Here is a 24156-nt window from a genome sequence, read left to right as displayed (position 1 = left end):
GATGGAGGTGTGGCGTAGCAGTTAAGGCACTTGCCTGTGAAGCCAAAGGACCCAGATTCAATTTCCCAGGACCCACTTAAGCCAGATGTGCATGCATCTGGAGTTCATTTGCAGTAGCTGAAGGCCCTGGTACACCATTCTCTCATCTGCTTCTCTCTCTCTGTCTCTAACAAATAAAATAAAAAGTTTTAATGAAAACAGCCTGACTAGCAAACATCAGCTCCCTTGTGCTACCTTTTTGTGTAAGGATTAAGTCCAGAGAATTTCATAACTTCATTATTACGCTAAGAAAAACTGTCCTGGTTGGGAAATTTGACTTTTACCTCTGAAATGCTGACTTCTAGAAGGATCAGATAAGCAGTTTTAGCTTGAATCTTTAGCTGCTTAGTTGTGGCCTAGAATGGGAGCTTATTCCAAAGGATGATCTCCTGTGATTTTTATCAGGTAATTATCTTCAAAATCTTCAGGTTAGTTATGAATGTATCTGAACTTGAACTATACAGAATTAGGCCCATTTCATCTACTTAGTAGACACAAGTGGCTGGTGGCTGCCATTATTTGACAGTATAACTCTAGTTTGTACACTGGATTGGTTCCGCCTTGAGGAACCTTGAGGAGGTGTACTGACCTTTTGAACCTTATGTTAATTGTCTCTGGCCATGGGCTTGAGCAATAGGTACCTTAATGAAGAACTCTTGTATGGCTGTAGAAAGTGGTCCAGATAACAGAGCAGGTGTGAGCTTTGAATCAGAGCATGGGGAAGAGGGTCCACATGGTACTTAGAATGTACAGGCCTGTCAAGAGCAGTGGTCTAGTAGGAATCTGGGAAGGAGGATGAAGTTCTGGAGTTGGTGTAGATAGTGTCCTGATACTCTAGTTCAGTGTGTAGGCACAAGCCAGAGAATCTTGAGACTGGACCATTGTTCTCAAATAGTAGGCTTTGGCTTAGGATGGTGAATGAGTTCCTGAGGACTGAATAGTCAGTATGTGTCTGAAGGAAAAGCTGTATGTAATGACGGACTCTGGCCCTTGTGTTTAGAGAGCATTCCCTGAGAAGATCATTCTGGTCTCATGGTACTGAAGTGAGTGCTCTGTCATAAAACATGGAGATTCCCTTTGCCAGAACTCTTAGAGACAAATCATTAACTCATGTTCACCTTCATCTTGGCTCCTTTAACTCAGGGTGGATACTGGTGATTTATATAAATGTTCTTCAAAGCTTCAGCTATTTAAACATTTATTTCTTTTGTTTTTTTGAGGTAGGGTCTGTCTGTAGCTCAGGCTGATCTGGAATTCACCATGTAGTTTCAGGTTGGCCTCAAACTCACAGTGATCCTCCTAACTCAGCCTCCTGGGTGCTGGGCTTAAAGGTGTGTACATCATGCTTGGCAACCTCAGTTATTTTTGATTGAACTTCCTACATAGTCTCCAGTAAGTGGAGCCCTGCTAGAGGAGGTGTGTCCTTGAGGAGGATCTTGAGTCTGCCCTACTCCGTGTTTAGAGCCAGTTTGGCCTGCTGTTCTTTTTCCGAAGCTTGCTCTTCTCTCTCTGCATGATAAAATGTCCCCTGGAAAGTGTGATCTTGAAATAAGCCCTTCCTTTCATAAGCTGCTTCTGGTTGGGTGTTTGTCCCAGCAATGAGAAGCTATAATAGAAACTAAATTTCTTTGAATTAACCTATCTAAAGATTGTTTTAGTATTATTGACCTGAATGCCACTGAAGGCATGTTTCTAAGACCAGCAGTTTCAGTTTTGGAAGAAATTATTATTATTATTATTATTATTATTATTATTATTATTTATTATTTTGCAAAGTAGGTTCTCACTATTGCCTAGGCTGACCCGGGATTCACTTTGTAGTCTCAGGCTGGCCTTGAGCTCAGCAATCCTCCTATTTCTGCCTCCTGAGTGCTGAGATTAAAGGCATGCACCACCATGCCTGGCTAGAACTAATGTTTAAATTGTTTTTCAAGATAATTGCTAGTGGCTTAACCACTTTACCTGAAGAGGGGTACATCTCCAATATGAAACTATAATGGGGTTTATGGAGTTTTGGAAGAGTCCTTAAACTCCAAACCCTGAGTTTGTGCCTGTTTTACCAAAGAATTGAAATAAGACTAAGAAGGCCAATTACTAAATGATTACATTTATTTGGAAGTCAGGAGGGGTGAGGGAGAATCCACAGACCAAAGAAGGGACAATGGATGCATCCACGTGACCCAGCCCATGTGGGAGGTGAGCATGGGCCTGAACCATGCAAAGGGATTTAGAGAGGAAGAGAAGAAAGAGCAGAGAGCTCCTGCCCTGCAGAGAGCAGGAGGGTCGAGAGCCCATGTGGGAGTAGGGGAGGCTCACCAGGACTTGGAAGTTTAGGGAGATATGAACAGCCAGCAAAAAGAGGGGCCTGTGCGCCTGGTAAATGTCTGCTTATAATCCTGTTGTCATGGCCTTACCTTCAGGTTCAGATGAGCAGAGTAAGGCTGATTGATCCAGGCTAGGGGCTTGAAACAAGGTTCTAGGGGTTCAGGTAAGTCCTTGAACCCCAAACCCTAGGTTCGTGTCTAATTTTAATGAAAGAATTGAGTAAGCCTGAGAAGGATAATTACTAAATTATTATATTTATTTAGGGAAGTACAAAACCCATATGATGGGCCTAGAAAAACTATATAGAGGACAGAAAAAGTTCACAGATCTCCTGCCATGTGGAGAGCAAGAAGGGTAAAGAGCCCATGTGGAAAGTAAGGTTTAGGGCACTTCTCTCCCCTCACCCAGCCAGGCCAAGATGAGGAGAAACTCACCAGAAATGGGAGGTTCACTAGTGGTCAGGGAGCCTAGAAAGAGCTTGTCCTCTCCCCACAAATTATTTATAACCTTGTGGTGGTGGGGTTCACATTCTGGCTCATGTATGCCAGAGAGAGACCATTGATTCGTTTGGGCTAGAGTCTGGCTCAGGAAGAGGCCAGCCATGATGCCAAGTTCTGGAGCTTAAGCTTGACTAACCACGATGTTAGGATTCCAGAAAAAGACCTACTTCTCAGAGAGGGGCTCAGGTATGGCAAAACTAGGCAAGAGATAAGAAGGGATGGAGAGATGGTTTAGCGGTTAAGGCACTTGCCTGTGAAGCTTAAGAACTCGTGTTTCAATCTCCAGGTCCCATATAGCCAGATGCACAGTGATGCAAGTGTGCTATGTCGCATATGCGCACAAGGGGCCCATGTGGGTGGAGTTTGTTCTCAGTGGCTAAAGGTGCTGGAGCACCCATTCTCTCTCTCTCTCTCTCTGAAAATAATAATAATAAAAAGAGATAAGTCAGATCATCCTTTGATCTCTACCAAGTGAAGACCTTCCTGCCATTTTACTTTCAGGGGCTTAGTCACCCTAACTGCCTAACAAAGCTACCTGACTCTGTCTTAGGTTGGCTCAAGAAGAGGCCAGCCATGAAGCCAACTTTTGGGGCTGAGCTTAACCAACCACAATGGCAGGATCAGATTTAAATTCTAGGAAAGAGGAACTCCCTCCCAGGCGGGCTCAGGTTATTTATGGAAAACCAAGTTTAGGGGACTCCCTTAGTCAAGAGCTAAGGAGATCAAGAGCCTTCTGATCTCTTGTAAAGTAGACATTGACAGGGTGGATTTAAGAACATTTCTGCTTTTTACTTTCAGGGCCCAGTCACCCTAAACTACCTAACAAAGCTACCTGACTCCCATTAATAAGGACAATTTCATCATATAAAAGGGTGTTTGTTTCCCTGCTTTCTTCCAGTGACTGCACAGCACGCTTCCATTTTGTATAAAAAGTCTGTCTTCGTGTGTGTGTGTTAGTTTATTGTATGTGGGTTATAATGTATGTGAGTCTGTATTAAATAAATTCCACTCTCATATACTGTTCATAGCAGTGTTGGCATTTCCAGTGTTCATAAGTGTCAGTCAAGATGTGAGTGCAAGTCAGAATCTGAGTCTAGACCAGAACTCTTCATGACTACATCGTTACTCTGATGAAAAATCTTGAATGACCCTGGTATAATTTCCAGAAAGGGAAAGTTGAGTACATTTCACTTTTGCATAATATCTCACAGTTTTAAAGTCCCATTGGATCTTTTTAACAGCTGTCTTGGAAAGTAGGCAGGTGTCATCACTTACATTTTGTTTTTTTCAGTTTTTCGAAGTAAAGTCACACTCTAGCCCAGGCTGGCCTGGAATTCACCATGTGGTTTTGGGTGGCCTCGAACTCATGACAGTCCTCCTGTTCTGCTTCCTGAGTGCTGGTATTAAAGGTGTGCACCACCACACCCAGCTATCACTTAACATTTTGTGGATGGGAACTGGGGCCTAGATTTGCTTCATATTGCATAGCTGGGAATCAGTAGAACTAAGTGTTGGCCTGTGCTTTGCAAAGTCTGACCAACATGCCATTTTTCATATTCACACTGGTAACATTTATTCTTTCCTAGGAGTGGAAAATACAATAGATCTTTCTTTCTTTCTTAGAAGAGGGCCTAATGGCAACAACTATTGGGAAGTCACTTTGCACACCTTGACCTTTTTGCTTTGGGTTATTAAAAGCTTTTTCTCAAAACTTTACCCCTCCCTCTCCCTCAGCCTCCCTCCCCCCCCCCCGTGTGTGTGTGTGTGTGTGTGTGTGTGTGTGTGTGTGTGTCTGAAACTTAGATTGAGGGCCTCGTTATGCTAAGCAAGCAGTTATCATTGAGCTTTACTCAAAGGGAATAAGTTTATTCTGAGCCAAATATGAGTGACCATAGCCTGAGAACATGGCTTTAGGGTGCCTGAAATTCCATGTTCTAGGGTAGAAATGGTTATACAAACTTTTATGATCACAGACCAAAAGAGACTCATAGGTCAAAGCATTTACCAAAATCTTGGTCGGAGCATAGGGTTGGTGTGTTACAGCCATGGGGATGGGAGGGGATGATACCACGCCCCTGTCAGGATAAGACCTCAAGTTTTCCTTTGGCAGAATCTAGTAGATTGGTAAGTTAGCACATTCCAGAGGTTTTCCATGATGGTTGAAAGGATTTTAGGTCACATCTAGAAGGGTACTGAGTAACTATTGAGGAGACTAAAGATAGCTCAGGATAATTCTGACTCTGGAACTGTAGTGCACAGCCTTGGAGGTTAGTCAGGCCATCAGTGGTAGTATCTTTAGCTTAGAGTGGCTCCTTTCTCCACAACTTCAGTTTCACAGTTCCATCCCCAGATGTTTTAAACTTTGTTTTAAGACATCTTGCCAAGTTGTCCACGCTGCCTTCAAGTTTACAGTCCTCCTGCTCCAGTCTCCCAAGTAGCTAGAATTACAGATACCTGCCGCCACACCTGGCTTCCTTAGAACTTTTATTGTTAGGAAGTATTACGAGTGAATTTTGTACTGGGCTTGTAACCAGTTTGTTATATGCTTAAGAATAACAACACATGTTAAAATTGTGGGTCAAGGTCTGAAGTAGCAGGTTTTTACTGACTTGTTCCCTATATCTTAAGGAAGAAATTTTCTAGGTGTTGACCTGGATTCTCCTTTTTCAAATTTCCATGAAGTCCTGCTGGGAGTAAACAGTAACAGCTTTTCTGGGCTGATTTAAACCAGTTTAGACAAGCAGATTCAGACTCATTATTTTTCCTGGGTAAATGATAGGAAGCTGCTCTGCAGTTTTTTCTCCTCCTCTCTCTTTTTTTCCCCCTCTCTCTTTCTTCCAATATTTTATTGACTTATTTCCAAGGAGAGAGAAAGAAAGAGAGAGAGAGACTATGGGTGCACCAGGGCTTCTAGCAGCTGCACATGAACTCCAAATGCATGTGCCGCTTTGTGCACCTGGCCTTATGTGGGGCTGGGCATTCGAACCTGAGTTGTTAGGCTTTGCAGGCAAGAGCCTTAGCTGCTAAGCCATTTCTCCAGCCCCCCATTTTCCTCCCCTCTTTTTGCAGTTTTCTTGTGTAAGCATCTTGGTACTAACTCGTAGCAATATCAAGTTGAAACAGTTCCCAAATAGTTTTGGCTTCTTGTCGCTAGAGTTTGTTTTAGTATTGGCTGAGGCTAAACACATGATTTTATGGGGAAAGAGTACTATCTTTGTGTTACTGATTGTTGTAGCTATGAAATTGGTTTTTTTTCTTTTCTTAAAAAAAATTTTTTTTTTAAACAGGATTTCACTGTGGCCCAGGGTGACCTGGAACTCTGTAGCTCCAGGCTGGCCTCAAATCAAGGTGGTCCTCCTGCCTCAGTGTTGTGACTAAAGCTTATGTCCCCACACCTGGTTTAGCAGTGAAGTTTCTAAATGGTAGTTATTCTGCTGAAGGCCAAATTTTTATTTGAAGTTGGAGGGAGTGGTGAGGACCTCTTGGTAGATTATGATTATGTTTTTACCCCAAATTGTAAGTGTACAAGGTACCATTGTTTTTATTCATTTACATAAAAAATCAACAAACTTTTAATTCTATACTTAAATGTTATAATCACTAAAATCTAGCCCTCTTTGAAAAATTAAAGTCCTTGGGCTAGGGCTAGGGCTTGGTTACAGTGCCTATTTAGCATACAGAAAGCCCTGAGTCTGTTCCCCAGCACTTCATAAACTAGAGGTGGTGGCACATGTCTATAACCCCAGAACTCAGGGAGGTAGAATAAAGAGGACTAGAAGGTCAAGGTCATCCTCAGCTACAGTGAGCACAAGGCCAGCCTGAGCCAATGAGACCCTGTCTCTAAAACAAAACAAAACAAAACAACACAAAACAAAAACTTCAAAGCCTTTAGGACTAAAAATTCTCAAGTATAAATTTGGTGTTTATACTCTACCTCACAAGGAAATATGAGAAGAAAAATGTGAGGTAGGTTTAGTCTTTAATAGGGATACAATAAAGTTATTTTTATTCCTGTTCTCAGTTGATTCTTTTTTAGTGTCTGTTACTGTTACTTTTGTGTAGAGATTATATTTTACAATTTGAGGCTTTATACTTTTGACTCATTGTAGTTTTGCATTTTTTTAAGGCAAGGTCTCCCTGTAGCCCAGGCTGACCTGGACCTCACTCTGCAGCCAATGCTCGTCCTGAACTCATGGCAGTCCTGTTCCTCAGCCTCCCAAGTGCTGAGGTTATAGGCATGTAACACTATGTTCAGCTTTGACTCGTTAAAAATGTTATGTTACTCTAGAAGCATGTTGGTTGCTATTTGAGTGAGCAGCCGTAGAATGTTCTAAGAGGTAGTTCTCACTGCTTGCTGCTGTTCTTGTCCTCCTCCTCCGTATTTTTGGGTCTAGCTTTACCAGTGACTACATAACTACTTTCCTATAACTTGATTGTGTTTTCTTTTACCCCTTTCATCTTTATGGTTTAGGTAATGGTTTATATGCTATGACACAAAAAGCACAAGTGACAGAAGAAGAGTTATATTAGAGTTCATCAAAGTTAACCTTTTGGCGCTTCAAAGGACATCATTTATAAAATGAAAATCAAACCTATAGAATAAAATAATTTTAGAAAGAAAAGAAATAAACAGTGTAGCCATACTTGATAAAGGTATGCTATTTGGAATCTGTAAAGAACCCTTATGGGCTGGGGAGCTGGCTCAGTGGTTAGAGGCACTTGTTGAAAGCCTGTGGACACCGAATTCCGGCCTCCTCATTGCCCAAATGAAAAGTGGTGCCTGTAATCCCAGTGCTGCTATAGCAGTGGGAGTGGAACAAGGAGAATCTGGAAACTTGGTAGCAGCCCCAGCGAGGGGGACCCTGTCTCACAAAGAAGGTGGGAGGAAAGAGCTCCAAGGTTGTCCTCTGACCGCACTGCACCACAGCTGCATGTGCCCACAGCCACACATATCACACACACACACAAATGTAAAAGAACTCTTAAAACACACAATAACAAAAGAATCCAGTTTACAAAATGAGTCAAGCTTTGAAGTAGACATTATTGTGACAAGAACATAAGGTGGCTTGTACACATGTGAAAAGATACTCAGTGTCATTAAGTTTACAGACTTGCTAATCAGAGCTGTAGTTAGATCCCATTTTACACTGCTTATAATTTTATTAGTCATTTTCTTAATGTCTTAAAGCATTAATTTATACTTTCTGTACACTTTGTTACAATGCATTAGGACTGAACTTAATTATTTGTATTATTTTTTCATTTTTATCAAATCACTTTTGTGCTAAACAAAATAAAATCAGTTACACTGGAGAGATGGTTTGGTGGTTAAGGCACTTGCCTGTAAAGCCAAAGGATCCAGGTTCGATTCCCCACTACCCATGTAAAACCAGATGCACAAGTTGGCATACATATCTGAAGTTCCTGGTACACTCATTCTCTCTTTCTCTGCCTGTCTTAAATAAATAAATAAATTAAATCAATCGTACTCAAGGCTTCAAATTAAAAACACTATGTCATTTACTGTTCACTGTTAAAAATTGAAGCTTCTTAAGGCCAAAACCTTTTCCTTCCTTCTTTCCTTCCTCCCTTCCCCTTCACTGTTTTATTTTCTTTTTTGGGGGGTGGTGGTGGTGGTGTCAGAAACAGAGCTTTGAGCATGCTAGGCACATGATTTATTAGCAAAGGACATTCTTAGCTCCTGCTTTGTATTCTGTAAAGTTCTTTGTGTGTGACATTTCTGACTTTGCACTCCAGTCCGTGTGAAGGACTTCAGAAGGGCTTCAGTTTCCCTTGACCTGAAGGAGGCAGTCTTTGGATCCTTCCTCCCCTGTCCCTTTTCCTTCTTCCCTGTCCCCGTCTTTGGTTTCTCTTGTATGCCAAGAGTTGTGTCTATAGTTACGACTTCCTTTTCAAAAGTGAGGAACATACTTAGAACTGAATAGTGATTGATAAAACATCTTAGCTAAGCAAACTGGAAGAAGTACTTTGAAAGATACTCTTAAAACCTATTTAAGATTCTAGTTTATTAATTTCACTTTTTCTTTATTTTAATAGCATGCTCTGCGCTGTTCACCACAGTGCCTACTGGTGTCCCGTAGTCTCAGCTCCGTGGGATATGATCCGAATGAAAAAGTACGTATTTTGAAAAGGCTCTGAGGAACTAAGTTAGAATGGGTTTACGTTACACTGTGTTCATTGGTAGGATTGAATTTTATTAGTTTTGTATTCATTAGTGCCATGGCATCGTAGTTTTTATAGATGCTCAGTCTTTGTTCCATTTTGTGGTATAGGCCACCAGTAACATTCCTCATCTGCATGAAAGGTGTTAGGAATGTTGTTTCATTGATGGCATTGATGGTATTAGTGACATGTGTGCTGACTGTTATTTTAAAGAATTTCTAAGCCCTGTGTCAATAGAAGAGTGTAACAATCTAGTTGGCCTTCTATCCTGTACTTTAAGGATAACATTTAGGCTTGATTGTAAATGAAAGAGTCCCATGTTCAGCCACTGGTCAAGTGGACTCTTGATGGCTTGAATCTGACAGTATTTTAGCCACATCAGTGCGTGGCCACCATTGCCTTAGGTTCTGCTTCCCCGGCTGGCTCTTGGAGCATTGTGGAACACAACCAACTGCCTTCCCTGAGCCGCTGGCGCAGCTTGATTCTTTCTGTCTGTCAGTGTTTGCACGCATGGCAGCCTTTGCTTTGGGACTTGCTTCTGCTGTAATGTCACATCAAGCTGTAGCAGTAGCCAACTCACCTCTAGTGCTGGTGGTCACTGACGTTACTGAGAAATAAATGACTATGCCGGGCATGGTGGCACATGGCTTTATTCCCAACATTTGGGAGACAGAGGTAGTGGGTCACTATGTATTCAAGGCCAGCCTGAGACTACGTAGTGAATTCCAGGTCAGCCTGGCCTAGAGGGAGACCCTATCTTGAAACATACACACCCTCCCCCACACAGTGACTAGTTGGGTGTGGTGGCATGTTCTTAAAATTCCACCACTTGAGAGCCTGAAACAGGAGATTGTAAATTGGGGGCCAGTCTGGGTTACATAGTAAGACTGTGACTCAAAATCAAGGACTGGGTAGCTCAGTGGTAGAGTGGTTGACTAGCATGTGCAAAGCTGGGCTTTGAGCCCAGTGTGGAAAAAGCAAAAGAAAGGGAATGGGCATAACTTCCAGCAGTGCTTTTACCAGTCTGGTCTGCTTAGCTCTTCAGAAAACTGCAGTTTTAGAAGTGTGGTTTTCTTAGGATGTGCTTACTGTCTTGATAAGGATTATTATGACCAGTTGGATATAAAAGAGGAGATAGTTTTACAGACCCAGGCTTGAGGTGGATTTGGCATATTTTAAGACACAAAAGCTAACCTAGGTTGGTAGAATAAGTGATGTGTCATGTAGAGATTAAACTAAGACTTTGAAAGCCTTCTCCAATTCTGAGATTCTGAATTTCCCTGTGGGTTAAAAATACTGTCTTCAGTATTCTTTTCAAAAGAGCATATATAACTTTAACTTTTTTTTTTTAATATTTTTTTTGTTCATTTTTTTATTTATTTATCTGAGAGTGACAGACACACAGAGAGAAAGACAGATAGAGGGAGAGAGAGAGAATGGGTGCGCCAGGGCTTCCAGCCTCTGCAAACCAACTCCAGACGCGTGCGCCCCCTTGTGCATCTGGCTAACGTGGGACCTGGGGAACCGAGCCTCGAACCGGGGTCCTTAGGCTTCACAGGCAAGCGCTTAACCGCTAAGCCATCTCTCCAGCCCTTAACTTTTTTTTTTAAGAAACAATACTCGTTTTTATATTTATAATGACTCGCTAAGAAACATTTATATCCTTCATATGCATTGCATCCAAATTACTCAGGGTTTGTTTGTATATATGTGTTTGCAATGCTAGGGATTGAATCAGGGCCTTGCAGATGCCAGGCACACATTCTCTACCACAGACTCAATCCTCCCTCCCTTGCTCCCTCTCTCCTTTCCTTCCTTTTTTAAAGAGTAGAATATGCATGCCTTCCCCTCTTTTTTTTTTGATTTTTATTTTTCGAGGTAGGGTCTCACTCTGATTCAGACTGACTTGGAATTAACTATGTAGTCTCAGGGTGGCCTTGAACTCTCAGTGATCCTCCTACCTCTGCCTCTCAAGTTGGCCGGCTGCCTTCCCCTCTTTTAAAAGATTTATTATTTATTTATTTGAGACAGAGAGGGAGGGAGGGGGAGGGGAGAGAAGAGAGATCAAGAATGGGCACACCAGGACCTCTAGCTGCTGCAAACGAACTCCAGGTGCATGTGCCACCATGAGCGTCTGGCTTACATGGGACCTGGAGAATCAAACCTGGGCCCTTAGGTTTCACAGGCATGCACCTTAACTGTTAAGCCATCTCTCCAGCCTGACTACTCCTCTTTTTAAAAATTTATTTTAGGGCTGGGCATGGAGGCACATGTCTTTAATCTAAGTATTCGGTAGACAGAGGTAGGAGAATTACCATGAGTTCAAGGCCACCCTGAGACTACATAGTTAATTTCAGGTCAGCTTGGGATAGAGTGAAACCCTACCTTGAAACCCCCCCCCCAAAAAAAATTATTATTTGAGAGAGAGAGAGAGAGAGAGAGAGAGAGAGAGAGAGAGAGAGGGAGAGAATGGGCACACCACGGCCTTCAGCCACTGCAAATGAACTCTAGACACATGAGCCACCTTGTACATCTGGCTTATGTGGGTACTGGGGAACTGAACCTGGGTCCTTTGGCTTTGCAGGCAAGTGCTTTAGCTCCTAAGCCATTTTGCCAGCCCTCTTTCTTTCTTTTTTTCTTTTTCTTTTCTTTCTTTCTTTTTTTTTTTTTTTAGGATTAATTTATACTGTTTAGAGTTGGAAATGCTGGTTGTCTATGGAAACGAAGGCCTACAGAGATTGATAGGCTTAAAGTCCAGTAGGTCATTGGTGGCAAAGTCGGGCTTGGGATTTGGTGTCTAGATGCTGGTGCAATTTCCTCTGTTATTTGCCTTGGGTGTTCCAGACTTTATTGGCCATTCAAGTGCCATAACTTACTTGGTCTGGATAACTTTGGATCCAAGCACAGTTGGTATCTTGGAATTATTGATCATAGACCCCACCCCAACAGAGATGGCATATAAATGATATGTTTTAAGCTTTTCTTTCATAAATAGCTCATGGCACTTAGGATTTACCAGAATTTGGAAGACAAAATTACAAAAAAAAAAATTATTAAGCAATTTGATTGGAATTTTTTGTGTGTTCTGAAATATCAGTTGAAGATTTACTTTTCTCAAGAAAATTTATAAATATCACCAAATCTGCTAATGAATAAGTTAACCTTGTCAGTTGATGCTTAACCAAGTAATTATAGGGCAAGATCAATGTGGAACAACTTGGCATTGTTTTGTCTCAATGTCAAAACAATAATCTAATTTTTTTCTTTTGTCAGACTTTTGATAAAATTCTTATTGCTAATAGAGGAGAAATTGCATGTCGGGTGAGTAGAATTTGAATTGTTTTCTGCTTTATGAAATTTATTATTTAAATCTCTTTATATATGAATCTTTGTTAACAGATCATGTTAATATATTTTAAATAGGTTATTAAAACCTGCAAGAAGATGGGCATTAAGACAGTTGCCATCCACAGTGAAGTTGATGCTAGTTCCGTAAGTATATTTTTACTTAGCTTAAATCAGGACTTAATTTTGGGTCAGGTAGATCAGAAGTGAAAGATACTCACTTTATTTTTTCTTTTCCTGCAAAGGATACATTCAGTTTTACAAATTAATTAATTGTTCAGTGTTGTTTTAAGCAAAATGGAAATATGACAGTGTTTTCTATAAGTGCCCTATTTTTTTCTCCATAAACTTAGTTTAGAATAAAAAATTTCCAGGCCAATTGCTGGTCAGTAAGTTGATTAAAACAAAGCATGAGAAAGTTAGCTTCCAAGATTAATGAAATGTTTACAGAATGTTCCCTTATGAGAGCACTTCCCCCCAGCATAACTCCAGCATCACTAAGGGAATGCTATAATTGTTTAACCTTTCCTAAATGTGTTAATGTGTGCAGCTGAAAGTTTGATAAATGAGAGATAGGCTGATGCTAATTGGATCCAAACAAAAGAAAGTAAGGCATAAAGCAGTGAATGATATATAATTTTATTTGGCATTTTAAACTCAGCAGGCAGTTTTTAGTAGTAATGAACTATGAATGAGTAGGAAAAAAATCCCATGGGAAAAGAATGTACATTATAAGAACTTTATGGAATGAAATATAAGTAGTTGACTTTAATGTAAGTTACTATATTTTCAGTCTTTTACATTACTTTTGATAACCATACTTTTTGGTAATGTCAACTTTTATAGTATATTAATTTAATATAAAGAACACTTAAGTTTGGTTATCTTTAAATTTTGTTCTGTTTAGAACTATGTTATCAATTTTGTTTTAATTGTCTATTTAAAAAATGAAATGATTGCAGACTAATCTAAAAAATAAATGTTAACTATATAATTTACTTGACAGGTGTAGTTAAAATATCTTTTAATAAAAAGTAATTAAATTTGCTTTACATATAGTTTGATTTTTTTTTAATTTTTAAATTTTTATTAACATTTTCCATGATTATAAAAAAATATCCCATGGTAATTCCCTCCCTCCCCCATGACACTTTCCCCTTTGAAATTCCATTCTCCATCATATTACCTCCCCATCTCAATCATTGTACTTACATATATACAATATCAACCTATTAAGTACCCTCCTCCCTTACTTTCTCTTCCCTTTATGTCTCCTTTTTAACTTACTGGTTTCTGCTACCAAGTATTTTCCTTCTCACGCAGAAGCCCAATCATCTGTAGCTAGGATCCACATATGAGAGAGAACATGTGGCGCTTGGCTTTCTGGGCGTGGGTTATCTCACTTAGTATAATCCTTTCCAGGTCCATCCATTTTTCTGCAAATTTCATAACTTAATTTTTCTTTACCGCTGAGTAGAACTCCATTGTATAAATGTGCCACATCTTCATTATCCACTCATCATAGTTTGATTTTTAAAATAATTTTTTCTGTCTGCTTTGCTAAAATTTTTGTTTGTTTGTTTGTTTGTTTGAGGTAGGGTCTCAATGTAGTCCAGGCTGACCTGGAATTCACTATGTAGTCTTAGGGTGGCCTCAAACTTATGGTGATTCTCCTACCTGTGCCTCCCGAGTGCTGGAATTAAAGGGGTGGCCCACTACACCCGGCTTTAAAATTTGTTTTGCCTTGATGATTTAATTAGTAATTTGTATTTCTTACAAGATATAAATAAAATAATGAGAAAACTGTTATTTTTGTTATTGTTTTTTGAGGTAGGGTCTCACTCTAGCCCAGGCTGACCTGGAATTCACTGTATAGTCTTAGCGTGGCCTCAAACTCATAGTGATCCTCCTACCTCTGCCTCCTGAGTGGTAGGATAAAGGCGTGTGCCACCACGCCCAGCTGTTACTTTATTACTCTATTTTTTACCTTTTTTTTTTTTTGTGGTAGGATTTCACTCTTACTCTGTAGCCCCAGGCTACAGTGACCCTTCTCCCTCAGTCTCAGCACTGAGGATTAAATGTGTGAACCACTGCCTGGTAACACTATTTCTTTATTAGTAAACTAAACTCCTATAGAAAAAAGTTTGTTAAGATTCCTACTAGCAAGAAATAAGCCGGGTGTGGTGGCACATGCCTTTAATCCCAGCACTCCAGAGGCAGAGGTAGGAGGATGGCTGTAAATTCAAGCCCACCCTGAGACTACAGAGCAAATTTCAGGTCAACCTGAGCTAGAGTGAGACCCTACCTTGAAAAACTGAAAGGAAAAAAAAAAAAAAAAGAAATAGATGTAAAATGCACACTTCTTTTCTAATGTTTATTTTCAGTGTGTTCATGAGAAGTTTTTATCCGTGGATTAAATTTTGACAACAATGTATTTCAGTTGTGGACAGTTACTGTTTTTACTTCAAGCCTTAACAGTAGCTTTTCAATTATAATGTTTTCATGTATTAAAAATCTAGCTAATTCTCTTTGTTGTGTTTTCTTGGAGGTAACTTTTGGCATGGATAATCAAAATTGTATTTTGAATTTTTCTCTATGTTTGTATTTCAGTGTTGGTATAATAGAATAATCTACTTCTGTAAGATACTGCTCTAGATAGCACGGCTAATTTCCCCCTCTTTCATTTCTGTTCTGCACCTGGGCCTGGGTGCAGACAGCCACTTCCTATATTTTGTGAAAACTAGGTTCAAAAGAGCTACTGGAAGTTTTATGTCCTGTCCATGCATGCATTTCCAAGCCATATGAGGTACTTTGATCTTTTGTACTTTAGCTGCTCGGGGAGAGAATAGTTAATATATCAGGGTTTATAATAAGCAACTTAGAATGTGGTTTACCAGGTCCCACAGTGTATGCATCGCCTTTGTGACAAAACTTAACAGTAGCAAGCTGGACTTGGTGGAGCGTGCCTGTAAGTCTAGTGCTTAGGAGGTGGAGACAGGAATTCAATGCCAGCTTTAGCTACATAGTATGCTTGAGGCTAGCCTGGTCTACATGAGACCCTGCTCTAAACAAAGTCAAGACAAACCCTGACCTATAGGGCTAAGTCAAAGAAAGGTATTTGCTTTCATTGGCAAGAAGACCAAAAGGGTTAAATTCGATGACAGAATTTTTTCTTATTGAACACATGATCACAGAGGTGTCCATCACATTTAATCAGCTTTATTATTTTAGCAACTTGATCAGGCCATGTCTTTCAGATGTGTTATTAAATATGACTGTTTGTTTTTTATGAATGAGGATTTTAAATACAGCTTGGAGTTTAAAAAAAAAAAAAACCTTACTTGCTTTATATGAATTTATTACCGCAGTAAAAATACTGCATAAATTGTGAAAGCTGTTAATATTGTGATAAAACAACTAATTTTCATTTAAGTAGGAGCAAAGATTAGTAGTTCTATAAAAGCTATGGAAAAAGTCATGCAACCCAGAAACCAGTTGCCAGTTGTAAACATTTGATGTTTAAGGGAACATGTTGGCTCTTAAATCCTGCAGCTCCCTTCATTCACTCTGCTCCTCCCAGTTCAGTCTTCAGAAAACCTTGGCTCTTTGCTCACCCTTGAGTTTTGGTAGGAGCTTGCAAAGTAATCTACCTCTTTCCCAGTTCTTTCTTACTTTGAACGAAGCTTCTAAAAACATCCCAGTCATTTGGGGAAGATATACATTTATTTTTTCTTGAGGGCAAATACCTAGAGGGGAATTTCTGGGTCATTCAAGTAGGTTTGAACAGTATCTGCCTGGGCAATAAATACATTTTTGTCTGCAGACTAAATATATTTTAGACTTTGCAGGCCATTGTTCTGTTATTTCTATTCTCTATTTTTTTTTTTAAATGACCCTTTAAAAATATTCTTAGCTTGAGGGCTAAATAAAAACAGTCCTTGGATTGAATTGGTATGATTGTAGTAGATAGTTGTGCTGACTCTTACCCTTGAAATAAATAATTGCATACTTAACTGTTTTTTTTTTTTTTTTTTTTTGAGGCAAGCCCAACAGACTTTTTTTTTTTTTGCTGGGGGTGGGGTGGGGTGGGGGAGAGAATTGGCACAGCAGGGCCTCCAGCCACTGTAATAGCACTCAAGCCATGTGTGCCCCCTTGTGTGCATGTGTGACCTGTGTGCTTACATCACTGTGTGTGTCTGGCTTACATGAGACTGGAGAGTCAAACTTGGGTCCTTAGGTTTTGCAGGCAAGTGCCTTAACTGCTAAGGAATCTCTCCAGCCCTACATACTTTTATGAGAAACTTCTGAGGACCAGGAATGGTGATGCATATCTGTAATCCCACCATTTGAGAAGTAGAGGCAGGAGGATTCCTAATTCAGAGTCAATTTGAACTACCTAATGAGTTCTTGGCCAGCCTGGGCTACAGAATAAGACACTGTCTCAAACAGCCAAAACACTAAAATGTCAAATGGTGTGGTTGTACTACCAGCAATCTGTACAAATTTGAAGTGCTCTGTGTCCTTGTTAGCAATTGGTGGGCTTTTTGAATTTTGTTGTTCTGGTAGCTATGATGTGTCATCTCATTGTGCTTTTGATGTAAAATTACATTGGGTGCCTTTTTAAAAAAATTTCCTTCCTTTTTTCTCCCCTCCCCTCCCCTCCCCTCCCCTCCCCTCCCCTCCCCTCCCCTCCCCTCCCCTCCCCTCCCCTCCCCTCCCCTCCCCTCCTCTCCCCTCTACAGTACATTCAGAGTTCATGAAATGCATTTGGTTACTATGTCTTTTTTAGTATATTAATCGAAAGTCACATTCTTTTTTTTTTTTAAATATTTATTCATTGGAGGGAGAGACAAAGAAGCAGTGAGGGGGGGAGGGAGGGGGGGGAGGGAGGGAGAGAGAATGGGCATGCCAGGGCCTCTAGCCACTGAAATGAACTCCAGATACAAGTGTCACCTTGTTCATCTGGACTTATGTGGGTACTGGGGAATTGAACTCAGGTTCTTAGGCTTTTCAGGCTAGCATCTGAACTGCTGAGCAATCTCTCTAGCCCCTAAAATCACATTCTTACCTTCCTTTTTCCCTTTGATTTTCCTCCATGGCACGTCAGGGTGGCCATGAACTCATCTCATGGCAGTCTTCCTACCTCGGCTTCCCCAGTGCTGGGATTAAAGGCATGCGCCATCACTCCCAGCTTTTGTTGCTGGATTTTTGAAAAATATTTCTATTAGAGGACACACAGAGAGAAAGACAGAGTATGGGCATGCCTCTTGCTACTGCAAACTCCAGATGTGTGCATCACATTATGCATCAGGCTCCACATGGGCACTGGGTTATTGAACCAGGCTAGCAGGTTTTGCAAGTAAGTGCCTTTAAACACTGAGCCATCTCCCCATGCTGATGTTTTTCTTTTTTATTTTATTTTTTTAATATTTAACCCATCTAGGTGTGGTGGCTCATGCTTTTAATCCCAGCACTTGGGAGCCAGAGGTAGGAGGATCACTGTGAGCTCATGGCTACCCCGAGACTAAGTAGTGAATTCCAGGTCAGCCTGGGCTAGCGTGAGACCCTACCTTGAAAAACAAAAACAAAAAAAATTAACTGCATGTATTACTTTGTGCATCTGGCATTTATGAAGGTGCTGGTGAATTGGACCCAGGCTGTCAGGCTTTGTAAGCAAGTGCTTTTAACCATTGAGAAATCTCTCTACCCCATGCTGATGTTTTGAGGATTCCAGACCATGTGGCTTATGGCTATTCTAGATTTGTTTATTTCTTCATGAGTAGATTATGGGTCAATATTTTTTGGACTTTATTTATTTTTTAACAGATTATAAGGGATTGATATTTTTTACCAAAATATTTTGTAAGTGATGCTATTTCTTACTGTAGAATATTAAGAACACATAATGCTGGGCATTATATTAGGTGTTCTCAGCTTGATCAGCTGATTTTTTTTCAGGTATTTCTCTTATAATTGTGTATTATTTTGCCTCTCAACAACCTCTGCTCTTAAGATGTTTGAACTAATAAAAATGTCCTAGCCGGGCGTGGTGGCACACACCTTTAATCCCTACACTCGGGAGGTTGGGGTAGGAGGATCGCCATGAGTTCAAGGCCACCCTGAGACTAAATAATGAATTCCAGGTCAGCCTGAGCTAGAGTGAGACCCTGCCTCGAAAAACAAAACCAAACAAAAAGTCCTAAATCAGTGGTGACTTTGGTTGCTGTCTGTTCCATGAAGCTTTTCTAGTGTGGTGCTGGGCAAATCTTTTACCACTGAGCTGTAGCCCTAGAACCCTTGGCGTTTTGCTATACATCTCACTGTGTAGCCCAGGCAGGCCTCAAACTCATGGTAATCCTCCAGCCCCAGTTTCCTGAGTGCTGGGCTTGCAGGTGTGAACCACCATGTTGGCTTATACTGTATTTATTGTCGTTTCAACATTGGTTCAGTTGCAGAAATGACCTAGTTGGGTGTTATATATTCCTGTCAAGCCCTCCAGAACATGTACCACTTATTTGGAATTAATCTTTATATTTCTTGGCATGCAGACTCCCAGATTACGAAGCTAGTGGGATAAACAAAATGAAATCTCACACGCACATACACACATACACATATCCTTACATGCTGAATAGGCCCCATTGTTTCTAATTTCTAGAGAATTTATCTTTTGAACCACAGAGAAACTGATACCACCTTCTCCCTGTTAAGTAGGAATTCTTGGCCCATCCCTCATTGAAAATGTTACCTGCAAGCATTTTGGCTTTCTGTTAAAAGTTCCCTGAAGACCTGAAGTTCCAGCTCATTACATGGTCTAGTTCCTTTCTCAGAGAATGAAGCTTAGTCCTTTATGTCGAAGTTCGTACTCTGCAGATTTGGCTAAGGATCTGCTCTTGTGGATGAAGCCTGGTTTTTAGCTTCAAGTTTTGATCTTATAGATGGCTTTTAGTTTCTTGTGAGCCAAGGTAATCGTTTAGAGGATTTTACTTATGTTTAATCTAGGGTTTTGTGTCTCTAGGGGAAGATTTGCAGTGTCCATTGGATTGTCTTAGAAAAGTACTGCATCTTATCTTTTGTCAAGGATGTGCTCTGGATTTCTTTGAGAAGTTAAGGCTGGTCTGGAGAAGCCTTAGGTCAGGCTTTTCCCAGATCATTTATAATGATGAAGTCACCGCAATTAGAACGTGGGCACGAGGTCCAGGTGGCCATGCAAAGCCCTCCAGTGAGAAACGGTCAAGGCGGGAGGACGTGAATGGGAGTTAAGTCTCTTGTCAAGTCATGAATTGTCTCTTATGTTTCATTTTCCAGGTTCTGGGAATTACTATTAACATTTTAAGATTTAATATTCTTTAAAGATGTGTAAATGATGTTTATTGAGAGAAGATGTTTTAGTACAAGACTGTACCCAATTGAGATTTTGATTGGGATTGTATTGTGTCTATAGATCAGGTAGAAAAATACATCTCAACCTTTTAAAATATTTCTGTCCATGTACATGTAAGATCCTTCCATTTATTTAGGTTGATTTAATTTTTCAACAGTTTTGTAGTTTTTTTTTTTCCCCCTAACGTAGGGTCTCACTCTAGCCCAGGCTGATACGGAATTCACTCCATAGTCTCAGGGTAGCCTCAAACTCACGTGAGCCTCCTGCCTCTCTCCAGAGTGCTGGAATTAAAGGTGTGTGCTACCACATGTGGCTAGTTTTGTAGCTTTGAGAACATAAATATAACCTCATTTTGCTATATTTATTCCTATGCATTTTATTATTTTTTTCATGTAATTATAGTTGCCATTTTATTTTTATTGTTAATTGAAAAACTGTAGGAATTAAATTGATTTTGTGTCCTACAACTTAGCTCAACTTATTTATTAGTTCTACTATTTTTTTAAACATATTTATTTGCAAGCAGAGAGGGAAAATGAGAATGGGAATGAACTGGAACGCCAGGACCTAATGCTACCTCAAATGAAGTCTATATACATGCACCAATTTATGCATCTGGCTTTATGTGGGTGCTGGGGAACCACATCCATGCTTTGCGAGCAAGTGCTGTGAGCTGCGGAGCCATCTCTGGAGTCCTAGTTCTACTCGCTCTTCAGGGGACTCTAGGATTCTCGGGGTAATACCATGTCGTGTGTGAAAGGGAGTTTTACTTGTTTCTATAAGGTGCTCTTTATTTCCTACTCTTGCCTGATTTCCCTCACTCTAACTTCCAGAGCATTGCTGAACAGAAGTGGTGAGAGTGGGCATCCTGGTTTTTTTGTTCCTCATCCAATAGAGCATTAAGTGTCCTGGCATGCGCGCATGTGTGCTCACCGTTTTTTTTCCAAGTCTTCATTTCAAAAGAGGAACAAGGCCGGGCGTGGTGGCGCACACCTTTAATCCCAGCACTGGGGAGGCACAGGTAGGAGGATCGCCATGAGTTCGAGGCCACCCTGAGACTACATAGTCAATTCCAGGTCAGCCTGAACTAGAGTGAAACTCTACTTTGGGAAAAACAAATAAACAATCAAATGAGGAACAACCTTGGACCATATATTCTATGATCCTGCACTTAACTTAGAAATACTTTGTTGCTTTGTGTACAGACATATCGCACTTTAATGAGCAATATTTGATATTTACAGTGTTGAAACAAGAACTCAAAACCAGGAAAATACTCACTATGACTTGCATCCTATCTGGGCAGCCTGCTATTTGTGTAGCTGGTGTGTATTAGAGTCTCGGTATTAGGATTCCATGACGAGACTGAGTGGGCTTCCCATGAGCACTCGGGGATGATTGACAGGTGAGAGCAGTCATCACTTTGCGTGCCTGCCCTTGGTAATATTTCTCTGCTGGCTAGGGAGGACCTGAGAACAAATAGGACTTTGTGATGTCTAAGCAATTAGTGTGTGTCGGTTCCAGTTGAAGAAACTGGAGGACAGTGACCAGGTAAATAGAGGTAAAATGCACTGATGTATAGTCTAAGGTATAACCTTAGGGAAAAACTCACCAACATTTTATGATGCCAGTGGAATATCTTTATCTTACATCTTTCAGTATGTATCTTCATATGTTTATGTCTTGTTGCAGTTACCTTGTTGCTGGGACAAACCCCCAACCAGAAGCAGCTTATGTGAGGAAAGGGTTTATTTTGGCTTACAGACTTGAGGACAAGCTCATCGAGGGGAAAACGAGGCATGAGCAGAGGCTGGCCATCACCTCCTGGCCAACATCAGGTGGTCAACAACAGCAGGAGAGTATGCCAAACACTGGCAAAGGGAAGCTGGCTATGACACCCCTCAGCCCACTCCCAACAACATGCCTCTGCCAGCAAAGCTCTAATTCCCAAATTGCACTGGCTGTGGATCCAGCATCCAGAACATACGAGTTTATGAGGGACACCTGGAACAGACTGCTAGCTGTCTTTATGTCTTTGTTAGCATTGGTCTACTTCTGTCCTAGATGCACGCAGAGACTAAAGTAACTTAGACACACCTCTCTCAAACATTGTTTTTTTCTTTCCCCCTTTACATGATTTCAGAGACATTTTTCAATACTTTTGGGTTGGGAAAGAATTAGGGCTTTCTATTACATTTTTCTTTTTAAGGATATAATTATTTTGAGACAGGATCTCATTAACTTTCCCAGGCTGGCCTTTGATGCAGGATCCTCCTGCCTCAGCCACTCAGAATAGCTGGCATTTACAGGGCTGTGCTGCCAGGCCCGTCCCTGAGGTGATATATTCAAGTAACATTCTTAAATTGTCTTTACTAGTAAGGGATATGTTATGAAATTGGCTGTCATGGTCCTTGTTTTTCAGGTAGTCTTAGATCAGAAACACTTCTAGACATTTATATTGCAATAGAAAACCTATAGGATAATTTATGTATTAATGTTTATAAACACTGAAAATATTTTAAATTGTTAGTCTTCAATGAAAAGTTACCTTAGCAACATAAAATCCCAAAGCAATGGGTTGAGTAGTTGGCTCGGTGGTTAAAGGTGCTTGCTTGTAAAGCCTACCAACCTGGGACTCAAGTCCCCAGCAACCACATAGAGCTGGATGCAAAGTGGTACCTACACTTATGATCGCAACACGCCCATGACAATGACAGAGCCAGGAGAAGCTCCAGCTCACAGGCCAGATAGTCTGATGCATGTTTGCAGTGTTAGGAGATCTTATCTAGAATGCTAAGCACAGATACCTGAAGTTGTCCTCTGATCTCCACACGTGTGCTGTGACACACATGCCCATTCATGCATGTGCATGTGTGCACACACACAAATACAAATTAAAAATGAAAGTCCCATAGCACACCTGTGAGGAGTTACTGTAGTGCTGTACATAATGGGAAGAAAGGAATTGGTTTCATTAATATGAATTTTGGATTTTGAAGTTTTGGGAATTAAATAATCAAAGGGCTTTTATAATTTTTTGCAGGGGAAGTATAGGGCTTTGCTGTGTTGCCTTGAACTCCTGTGCTCCCGTGGTTCTTTGGCCTTCTCAGTAGCTGGGACTGTGCAGCCCTGCCCTGCTGGGCTGTGAGTCAGAGGGCTTTTAAATGGCAAACATGCATTAAACTTGCTTTGCTCACTTTTCAAATAAAACTTTCTTGTTTGTGTCCTTTCTGGATTAAGAATACACTGTATATTCATATGCAGATTTAGAACACTGGACTTTTCAATGAACTAATCAGGAGAAGAAAGCACTTGAGCTGTTTAGACATTTTCATTTTCTTTTCTGCTGTTACTATCTTTGGAAATACTTATTTTTTCAGAAACAATGCTGTCTCAGTTTTAATGTTTTGATAATCTTTGGTTCAGCCAAATGCCTCTGTCTACATTTTTAGGAAAAATGGAATAGGTGAGGATCCCTGGTAGGAATTTGTTCACATTAATATGGCTCATCAGGGACATTATATTTAATTGGAGATCCGCAGAACAGTTGCAGGAGGCTGAGGAGAATTATTTAGCATTAGCAATGGCTCGTCTGGGAGTTGTGCACTAATCAAAGCGCTGGAGTGTTAGCAGTGGGGATGATGGGAATTATGACGATTATGACATGGAAGCATGTCTGTGTGCGAACTGGACAGGCAATGAGTTAATCAAGAAGTATATTAAATGGCTCCCATGCTGATTCATTATTATCTACGATAGTGCCTGTCAGGTTGTGTATTTTTAAAATACAATTATTGCTGAATTCAATGCTTATGTGAGCTGAAGTTAGCCACCATTCTTTGATTTTCAGTAAAATAATCTGTTTGATTTATACATATAAAAATAGAAAATTGGAGCCTGGTGTGGTGGTGCACGCATTTAGTCTCAGCACTCAGGAGGCTGAGTTAGGAGGATCACAGTGAATTCAAAGCTAGCTTGTCCTAGCTTCTCCTCCTCAGAAATGACTTCAACAACAAAAATAGAAAATTGAGGAGCTGTGGTGGTAGATGGCTCAGTGGTGAAAGGGGCTTGCTTACAAAGCCTGCTGGCCTGGGTTCAATTCCTCAGTAACCCACGAAAAGCTGGACAGGCATTCATTTGCAGCAGCTAGAGACCCTGGTGTGTGTGTGTGTGTGTGTATGTGCACATACGTGTACACACACACACACGCACATACACTTTAAAAACCAGACAAAAAATTAATTGGTGGTTTAAAGTATTGTACCATCTTGTTGACCACTTTGAATAAATCTCTAATTTCAGGTATTTTAAGATTTTGTGTGCTGTACTTTCCTATAGTCAATGTAAACTAGCTTATTTTCTTCATTTTCTATTGCA

The 24156-nt window shown here is 40.5% G+C and overlaps 1 protein-coding gene across 2 annotated transcripts in view; it reads left to right on the top strand.

Moving 5' to 3' along the window:
- Pcca (propionyl-CoA carboxylase subunit alpha) overlaps window positions 1-24156 on the top strand; it is a 339901-nt gene that overhangs the window by 11790 nt on the left and 303955 nt on the right. For both annotated transcript variants that reach the window (XM_045144878.1, XM_004663385.2), the window contains exons 2-4: window positions 8925-9002; window positions 12324-12371; window positions 12474-12542. In XM_045144878.1, coding sequence (XP_045000813.1) covers window positions 8925-9002; window positions 12324-12371; window positions 12474-12542 — 195 coding nt within the window. The remainder of the gene's footprint in view (window positions 1-8924; window positions 9003-12323; window positions 12372-12473; window positions 12543-24156) is intronic.

Source organism: Jaculus jaculus, chromosome 3 (assembly GCF_020740685.1).
Source record: "Jaculus jaculus isolate mJacJac1 chromosome 3, mJacJac1.mat.Y.cur, whole genome shotgun sequence".
NCBI lineage: Eukaryota > Metazoa > Chordata > Mammalia > Rodentia > Dipodidae > Jaculus > Jaculus jaculus.
This window is presented reverse-complemented; position numbering and strand designations above follow the sequence as displayed.